We start from the raw sequence: 9,551 nt of genomic DNA, 5'->3' as shown, positions 1-9,551 counted from the left end.
CGACAGATCATTGTTAGTAGTGTTAGATTAATTTTACTTATAAATCTTAATACAAAAAAATGAAAAAATTACAAGGGTTTAGAGCTTGGTCAATTTAGTGTTTGTGTAACTCAGTTTTGGTGACAATGCTCAGTACACTATGTAGTCACATTTTACCAGTATGAGATTCAACAGTTTTTAAAATTGTTTAAAAATCCCAATAAATAGAATATCCAATGTAGTAATGTCTAACATGTTGTTCTTCATCCATGGGTGTGGTTTGGTGTCAATCCATGACCTATAGATGTACCTATTGTTCTACTTTGTTTGGATTGTTTTGAATGGACATGATGAAGAACACAAGTTCATTTCTTGTCAAATTTTAAGTTTGGGTTTTGGATTGTATATTATATATAAGATCAAGATCAAGGAAGAAGAACATCAAAATTTCAAGAAGAATACTAGTTCATTTCTTGTCATATTTTAAGTGTGATTATGCATTTTGGTCTTTACTTTTAATGCCTACTGTGAACTTAAGCATTTAAGCTGATAAGCAATAAGCATAATCAAGTGTTTGTTAATCAATTGTAGAATATATTGGTACCTAAAGCAATAGACTTTAATAGCATTGTGCTGTCTTGAGCTTTTGCCTATTTTGACTTTGATTTTATGCTAAATTTTCTCATGTATTAACGCTTATATGTTTAAAAAGGACAATGAATATCTATATTAAGAATCATAAGATGTTCTTCATGAGGTATTCTCATTTCAATCCTTGCATCTTATTCATTTTTTTTATTTGCATATAAATCCTTCATAAATGTTGTGTTTACAAAAGATGATATAACTATTATAAGACAGAACCATCTTATATTGTTTTTTATTAGAAAATAACTTTATTTACATTACTTTGTTAAACTAGTGTGCTTATGTATATATGATTACTGCTCTTTTTTTTTAATTTCAAAATCACATGTTTATTATTACACACCCGTTCTACCTATTTGAGTCTTTGAGCATCAATTTGCTCAAAGGTGCAAACTCTAATTGAGAATAGAGTTGTTGCTTTGTCATGTCTGGAGTAGTATATATGTTGATATATATTGGATGATTATTTTGTTGTTTAAATTTTTAGTACTCGGCTCTTTTATAATTGAGAATAGAGTTGTTTTGCACATAATTAGGAAATATGTTGTTGGTTTGTAACAGGTGTCTACACAAGAGTCATTCAAAGTGAGATATTATGTATTACTTGCATTTGTTACCTTAATTTTGTATCTAAATTAAATTGAAATATGTCTGGTTATTGGTAAAGACCTAAATTTTATGTTTTCAATTGTCTGTTTCATTTTAAATATCACAATTAAATACTACTTGCTGCTGTGATTTAATTTTAATAAATATTCAAAGGGGCATTTCAAATAAACAAAAACACTTCTGTCTCTAGGAACTAAATTTTTCCAATGATGGTCTCATGGAAATAATATGTCTAACAATAAAATAATATAAACTGAATCAACAAAATATTTTCAAAGGCATTATGCTCCAGCATTTCCATGAGCCTCACAATAAAATAATATAAACTGAATCAACAAAATATTTTCAAGGGCATTGTGCTCCAGCATTTCCATGAGCCTCACTATAAAATAATATAAGCAAACTTACCAAAACATTTTTTAGGGTAGTCTCATGGAAATAATATGTCTCACTGCTTCCATTTTATTTCCATGCACTGGGGGGAGGTATTTCCATGGGCTCTCAATAAAATATAGTATTTGGTCTGTTTAGCGGGTCATGTGTCATGCAAAAGTATTTTCAATGGGGGATATGAAACATTTCCAATGACAGACATGGGGAATTTTCATGGGCTACCATTTCCATGGGCCTGCTGTTGGAAATTGTTAAATGTGTCAGCAAACCCGATTTTATTTCCAAGGGCTCTTTCTCCCCTTGGAAATAACGTATGCTGCTAATAGAAAAGGCAAAAATTCTAGTAGTGATAATTTATAATGGGGCTCAAGGAGTTTACCAACAGCTCTATGTCATTCATATAAATTCATCTAAGACTTTCAACAAGACGAGCCAAATCGAACTAGACAAAGCTCAAACTCGCTCATGTCATAATGAAACGAGTTAGCTTGTTAATAGCTTTTTCATGTTGTGAGCCATATAAAGAATAAAGTTTTTCGTCGATCTTGTATTGTGAGCCGTAAATAGACCACAAATCGGCAAAGAATTTTATTTGTTTTCCTGAAAACGAACTTCATCATTTTATGGTGGACACACATAGAGGCAATAAAAAAAAGTCAAAATTATAGCTTCAGGTAACTCGAGGGGATGTGAATTCGCACTAGTCAGATCTTATTGCATTATAACTATCCGTACGTCAAATTATTATTGGGCTTCCCAACTCTAGTCTAGGCCTAAATTTAATCCAGTTTTCCATTTACTTTCCCGGAGCATCAGTTGGTCACATTAAATCAGAATAACATCTCTTCTTCCCGCTTCCTCATCCGTCTCCTTCCTCTCGTGTACCGCTCCAAGTTACGCTAGTCCCACTCATATAGCAACTTAATGGTGGGATTTGGTGATGGTTGAGAGTTAGACAAGGTATGGGCCTTATTGAAAGAGATGAAATCCAAGGGCGTTAAACTATATTTTACCGTGTTTGATACTTTATTGAAGGGGTATCGGACCAAAATGTGGAAAGCTAAAGAACTTATCAGAGAGAGAATTGGTGGGTATAAACCCTAGTGGAGCAACACTGAGGAAAAAATTAAGGGGTGTGGTAAGATGAAGGATTTTTTATTTGGCATTTCTTTTGTACAGTCATACAAAAAGAAGGGGGTTTGGCATGGAAGTCAGTTGTGTAGAGGAGTTGCTTGATGATATGTTTGAGGAGGGTTCAAATGCCTCCATTTTTTGTGCCTTCACCATGTCTCCGTTTTTTAAAACTTTAATAACTCAAAATTTAAAACTTAAAAGTAAAATAAAACCGTTAGATGTGATCTATGTTATTTTCTCTGTGTTTATAAAAAATTATCACACTTCATTTTTGTTTTTATGTGAATCAATAAATTCAAAAATCAACGTCTAGAAATTATCAACATTAGTACGTTTTTTACAAGCTCTTGATGATAACCAAAATAAAATTAAAATGTCATAATTTTGTACACGTGCATAGATAAAATGATGTGGATCATATTCACGGTTTTATTTTGACTTTTAAGTTTTAAATTTTGAATTATTAGAGTTTTAAAAAATAGAGGTATTTGAACCCTCTTCATGTATGACAGTCTGAGAGAGGAAAGATTAAAAAATTTAGGGCTTTCAGAGATGGAGATGAGGAGATGAGAGTTTTGTGTGAGTAGAAAGAGTTTAGAGGTTTTGATTTAATGATTTGTGAGAGGGGGGTTAAAGGAGGCAGTGAAATTTCAAGCTAAGATGGCCAGAAAGGGGTCTGAGGTAGGAATTAGGGTTTATGATCTTATTGCTGCATCTAAGTTGGAGGTGTAGTGATGGTGGAGAGATTGTTGGAAGGAATGATATTTTTATTGAGAAGCAAAAAATTCATGATTAGATTACTGGTACATGACAAACTCAAATCATCTGAAATATATAGCAAAAGAAAGCTTACATCTATTTTTATTTCGAATAACTTGACACGAATATGAATAAGAATTTATAAATTATTTTTTTTATTTTGATAAAATCTTCATTTAAGCTTACATTCTGAAAGATAATATTATTTTTAATTTTTTACAGAAGTCTCTGAGAAATCTACAGTTCTGGTTATGATTACATAATTTGCTCAAAATAAATACCAAAACTTTCATCAGCATACTTTAAATTCCCTTTCCATGGATTGCCAAGCTAAAAGAAAAACCTTCTAACCTTAAAAAAAAAAAAAAAAAAAAATCTAACAACAAAAGCAAGAGCTAAAAGATCTAAATTTTAATTGCTTCGTTTTTTACTATGGTAATTACAATTAATATCAGATCAGATTGAAAAAAATCATCATTTTTTGGAGGGCACTTGCTATTTCAGAGACCTGATGTTCAACAGAGCAGAAACTACAATCAGAAACCAATTTAAGATAGCCAAGGCAGCGGAAATTTGGCAATAAAAACAAAACTTGTATCTACATAATTCCTTTACGCCGAGCAGTTGATCTACCACACTTGCGCTGGCACATCCGGCCGCCAATGAAAATAAAGAGAAAACCTGTCCAATTTTCCATAGTAAACACTCTTTCATATTTCTTTTCTTAAAAGAAATCACACTTGGTGTCTTACTGCACCTGTTATCCTGAGAATAGCATCAAACATTTCTAAATTCTAACACTTTTTTGGAACTTGGTATTAGGTAGGCATTTTTGGGGGATTTTTGCAGGAATCACCATATGTTAGTAATTTGCTGTGATATTATACTCCAAATTAACATTCAATGCAACATAATGGCTAAGAATTGCAAAATTTTCTTGAATGAATATGGGATTATGGATGCAATTAACGGGGCAGTGGAGTGCACATAATGACAAGTTTAGGGCATAAGTTAATCAATTTTAATTAGAGTTCATTGGGGCAAAGTATTATTTTCTCAAGCTATCAGCTGACAGACTGTATAACCTGATTCTATATGGGATACTAATTTTTGGTGGTCACATTAATTATGCCAAATTGTTTTCTTTTACCTATAAAAACTTACAAATAGCATATCTTGGACACCATTGATCATTCTGTGTAACTTCTTTGTTTTTCCTAATGAAATTTGGTAGTCCTAAATTATGCTGACAATGGTATTGAACTCGTAACATCTTCTATTCAACCAACTAGACAGGGAGAATTGATGAAATATGTATGTAAATCATCCATAGATATCATACCCAGTCTAATATTACAATCATCAGGACTTCCATTTGAAAGAGAGGCTGTCTGAAAAAACAATTAAAACTTGACTCCCACGCTACAAGCATTGTGCACCAAGTAATTATAAAGCACATGGCTATCCACATAAATCTGCCAAAAAAAAAATATATAACAAAAAAGAGCTAAGGACTGTGAAGGGAATTTAGGAATGGGAGGGAACACAGATCTACATGAATTATACCAAAGCATTGTTTCAATCTGACTTTTGGGTTTACTTGCTCAACCTAGCTATGATTTGCAAATAGCATAGAAATTAAAATTTCGAAAAACAACAATTGATCTTCAAGAAAACTGAGGTTATAATCTCCATGGATCTATCGATTATCAAAACAATAGTTGAAAAAAATAGGTACATTACCGGAAGGAGGTGTAGTGATAGAAATCTGTTCTACTAATTATTAGCAGAAAAGAAGCCAAGGAGAGTGCCAGCTGAGCGAACCTCAGCACAAGGCCTCCGGTCGTTCCAGTCGACCCTGCTGAAGGAACATGTCGATTCCATGCGATCATATTTTGATATTGTCTCCTTAATGTGCAGCTTTTTTATGTGGGTTTTTTTTCCGCATTTCGAGGTGTAAAAATACATTTTTTTTTTTTTTTAGCTTTTGTTGGATGTTACACTTTTTTTTTCTCTCTTTGGTTGGTTTTGTATATTTAGTTTTTTTTAGTTTTATGCAGATTATAGATAGCCAGAGACTAAAAGGTTGAAGTAAAAATAGAGTATTGTTTTTATTATCCACTTTCGCTTTTTTTTTTTTTATATAGAGTTATAATTCGGATTTCATCTTTTTAAATTTTGTAATTTTTCCTTGAAAGATCTATAGGAATTTATTAACTTTTGAAAAAAAAATTCCCCTCTTCTCTTTTAAGAGACATCTTAAATATTCTTGGTCGAGAAAGGCTGCCTATTGAGGTAAACAAACTGAAACCAGAATTGGAGAGCATTGGCCCTGTTTCTCCGAGTACTTCGTGCAAATGTTTGGTTTTCTTTGTATTATCCTAATATAATCTTATGATCTAAGCATGATGTCATGATGATGAGATAATCCAAAACACATTTAAACTGTAAAATGTTACAAAGTGCCCGCATTTAATAGTATGAGCCAGTAATAAAGTTGATTGTTATTATGTCCAACGTTCATTTATTAATTAGGGAAGTGACAGATATGTCCTATTGTATTTTTCAGGATCAGCAGTAGACCAAAACCGAGCAGGTTTTCAAGGTAAATTAACCGTTTTTTTTATTATTTGAAAAGGCATCATTTGTTTCTTTGAATTAGTCTCTTAAACATAAACATCAACAAAAATGAAAAATTAATCAAAACATCTGACTATTTTTGTAAGTTCAAACTCAGCACCTAGCACAATCTATAATATGACATCCTTGTTATTTCCATCTTTCATTCAATAAAATATGACTGATACACCAAATCAATCAGAAACTTAAAATCTTCACTCAACTATGAACTAATTAATCTATCTATTCTATAAATGCAAGAAACAAAGAAAAAAGAATCTAGTAACTAATAATTGGGATTTTTTACAAGAGGCGCAAAGAAGCAAGGGACCAAAGATTGAAGAGAGAAGAAGAGGCTGTAAGAAACCAAGACAAAAATGCCATAGCAGCTGATAGCTGGTATCTGCCACAAACCCCAGGAGTACAATACCCATTTGTTGAGACTGAGAGAAGAAGAGACACCACACTTGCTGTTGCACAAGCTGCCCCCAATGATAGCAAGGACAGGACCTGTCCATTTCAACTTTTCTTGATCAATTTATTTGATAAATATTTCCTCATATAAGGCACAATTTCTTTCACATCGCATTATTTTAGTCAATTTTTTTTTCTAGACTCAACTTAAGTTTGAACCCCATTGGCTCTAAGTTTCAATAAATTGTTGCCTCTCATCAACATTTGGGAAGACTACTTCTATCAATTCCAATAATAATGGATTAAACAAACCCAACAAGAAATAATAATGAAACATGGTCCAAAATTCATAATTAAGCATAGTTTAATTAAAAATATATACATAATTTATAAAAATTCTTACCCAGTCTCCAACAATAATTAGGATTATAGCACCAGGAAGGCGAAGAGGGCAACCAAGAAACAGAGAATAAACATCTACAACTGCTAAAAAACAGCTCCATGGAATCAACAACCCCATACTTGTCACCAGAAAACTACACACAAAAGTCAAAATCATATAGTATTATTACCTACAATTATTAACACCCCAAAATCATTGAAACCATATTACTCCAGAATTCTCAAAAGATTAAAAGTAATACCAAAAGGAGGTATAGCTGTAGAATTCGACTCCAACAGACATGAATAGGAGCGCCGCGGTAGAAAACACAGCTTGGCCAAGCCTGAGGGAGAGGCTGGGCAGCGAACCGACCGAACCCGGTGCAATCTCATCCATTCGATCAAGGGATGATGATATTTCTCAACCTCCCCTTCTCTTCTCTCACAAATGGAAGTTAAAAAACTCATCTTCCCTCTGCCTTTTCTCTTGTTTCCTCTTCTCTCATGGTAAAGCAAGATTTTTTATATGATAATATTCGTGTTATTTTCTTTTAAGAGAAAAGGTAGGAGGAGATGAAGTCGAAGGGGAATAAGGGAATCCGCGCCGCTTACGTTTCAATGTGTGGTAATTGAAGTGCTGAGACAAATTCGATTTAGTTTCCTTGTGTATTTTTCCTTTATATGCTTCGTTACATTTATAGTTGGATCGGATCTCTTTGTTTTTTTATCGTTATGGGGATATGCTCCTTCGCTTTGTCGATCAATACGACATGCAATTTGGTACCTATCAACGCTTTGGTGTCGTGATTTTGATCACTCACCAAATGTCTCTCCCCTGTTAGCAGAATTCGTATCGGATGCACTAATTCAGAAATTAATTCAGAATTTGAGTTAACGCAAAATGAATTTGAACCGTTTGATATGTGTTGGCATGATATTAAAGGGACTCGAGTATTTCATTTTGAGCTGAATTGTTCTAAATTATGATCAGATGGCCGAGATGTATTAATTTAAATTTTTGAGTTGATACAGAGGATACATATTCTCTGTTAGTATTATCAATATTTGCAGACTATTTTACAAGTAATTTAAATTATAAATGGATCCCATAACCACAATTTTATTAGAGTGGGGTTAAAATGCACCCTCCTTTTTGTGCTCCTAACGTGCACCCTCCCCTCGTATCTTCATTTTTAAAGTTCAAATAGTTGATTTGAATCTACCAACGTGTTCTACATATTAAAATGTGCTTGGAGACCAAATTTTACATTTTTTGAAAATTTTTTACTATTTTTTCAGAATTTTTGAAAATCATCACTGTGCTGAATTTTTTATTATTGTTTAGTTTAATAAAAAATTCTGAAAAAATAGTAAAAAAATTTTCAAAAAATGTAAAATTTGGTCTCCAAGCACATTTTAATATGTAGAACACGTTGGTGAATTCAAATCAACTATTTGAACTTTAAAAATGAAGATACGAGGGGAGGGTGCACGTTAGGAGCACAAAAAGGAGGGTGCATTTTAACCCCACTCATTTTATTAATAATTCCAATTTCGAATTTCAAATAACAGAGGTCAACATTGATCTTGTTCTATTCCGAAAGTAGTTCACGTTAAAATTAAAATAAATTGAATTTGTTTTATATAGGATCAAAGGTTGGAAACATCAATGAATTATTGTTATTCATTTGAATGATGAATTTTTCGTCCTTAAATCTAAACAAAAAATAAATAAAAAATTACAATTTCTGACATAAATACATTATTTAAAAAATAAGACATATCAGTAATTTACATTAATTGTGGTTTAAAACTTTGGTTTTGAAATATTTATAAAAAGAAGGTGAAAGTTACGGTCATGCTGGTGATCAAATTATTTTTTTTATTATTGAAAAGCATGATAGTTGCTATCAGAATAGGAAAAGAAAAAGAAAAATTAAAAAGAAAGATAAATAGTCTCGATCGATAGTCCCATGCAGCTCATGCACACAGACTAATTATGCACGCCTGTGAATTAATCTAGCTTGTTTTGTTGGATATTTATCAGGAGGATAAAGCTATTAAAAATTATTGTTAGCATTTTGTTATTTTTTAAAAAAAAAATTATTGCTCTTTAATTTGAAATGGGGCATTAATTAATCTTTCTAAGAGTTTAGCCTACTTTTCTTATACTATTCTTATCTAATTAACTATATACGAAACAAACAATTATAGACTTGAAACGACAGTAAAAGCTATTATTATATTTTTTTAATATAATAACTATCTTCTTCTTCTTTTTGTGATTCTCGCAGCAGCAGCCAAGGGAATTAATAAACTATCTTCACTCGATCATTTTATCAAAGTACTTATTACTTAAATATACAACCCTTCTAAATTATTTTTTTATGTCACTAGTTTAATGATTATTTTCTGATCCGATGATCAAGTATTTTTCGACCTCACTTACATTACCTAATATATTGAAATTCATAACATGTGCCAAGTGGTTAGCCATCTGGTTCTAAAGTTCTCTATTCTCGAATCTTACTTCTTCTAAATCAATTTTAGAAAGTTCATTTTCTTTATATAATAAGTACTCAAGTAGGCGCATTATCTCAAACGAATGGACCAAG

General features: G+C 31.9%; 1 protein-coding gene and 1 long non-coding RNA gene across 2 annotated transcripts; both read right to left on the bottom strand.

Annotated features, from left to right (window-relative positions):
- Positions 1-3,851: 3,851 nt before the first annotated feature.
- Positions 3,852-6,178, bottom strand: LOC144572542 (uncharacterized). The gene is made up of 3 exons (XR_013517750.1): positions 5,266-6,178; positions 4,865-4,997; positions 3,852-4,203 (listed from the first exon to the last, which is right to left on the bottom strand). It is a non-coding gene; the product is annotated as an uncharacterized LOC144572542 (long non-coding RNA).
- A 99-nt stretch (positions 6,179-6,277) lies between these two features.
- LOC144572541 (CASP-like protein 5C1) lies at positions 6,278-7,639 on the bottom strand. The gene is made up of 3 exons (XM_078322147.1): positions 7,200-7,639; positions 6,959-7,091; positions 6,278-6,651 (listed from the first exon to the last, which is right to left on the bottom strand). Exons 1-3 carry the CDS (start codon positions 7,331-7,333, stop codon positions 6,445-6,447), a joined length of 474 nt encoding a protein of 157 aa, XP_078178273.1. The 5' UTR covers positions 7,334-7,639; the 3' UTR covers positions 6,278-6,444.
- Between the last annotated feature and the right edge of the window lie 1,912 nt (positions 7,640-9,551).

This window comes from Carex rostrata, chromosome 20, assembly GCF_964058835.1.
Source record: "Carex rostrata chromosome 20, lpCarRost1.2, whole genome shotgun sequence".
NCBI classification, from domain to species: domain Eukaryota; kingdom Viridiplantae; phylum Streptophyta; class Magnoliopsida; order Poales; family Cyperaceae; genus Carex; species Carex rostrata.
This window is presented reverse-complemented; position numbering and strand designations above follow the sequence as displayed.

What these genes read in the sequence shown, in the direction of transcription:
- LOC144572541 (XM_078322147.1), bottom strand. Translation starts at nt 7,333, where the DNA reads ATGGATGAGATTGCACCGGGTTCGGTCGGTTCGCTGCCCAGCCTCTCC. An exon ending in TACAGCTATACCTCCTTTTG is followed by an intron (nt 7,092 to 7,199) that starts GTATTACTTTTA and finishes TTTTGTGTGTAG; the next exon opens with TTTTCTGGTGACAAGTATGG. An exon ending in TAATTATTGTTGGAGACTGG is followed by an intron (nt 6,652 to 6,958) that starts GTAAGAATTTTT and finishes TGAAATGGACAG; the next exon opens with GTCCTGTCCTTGCTATCATT.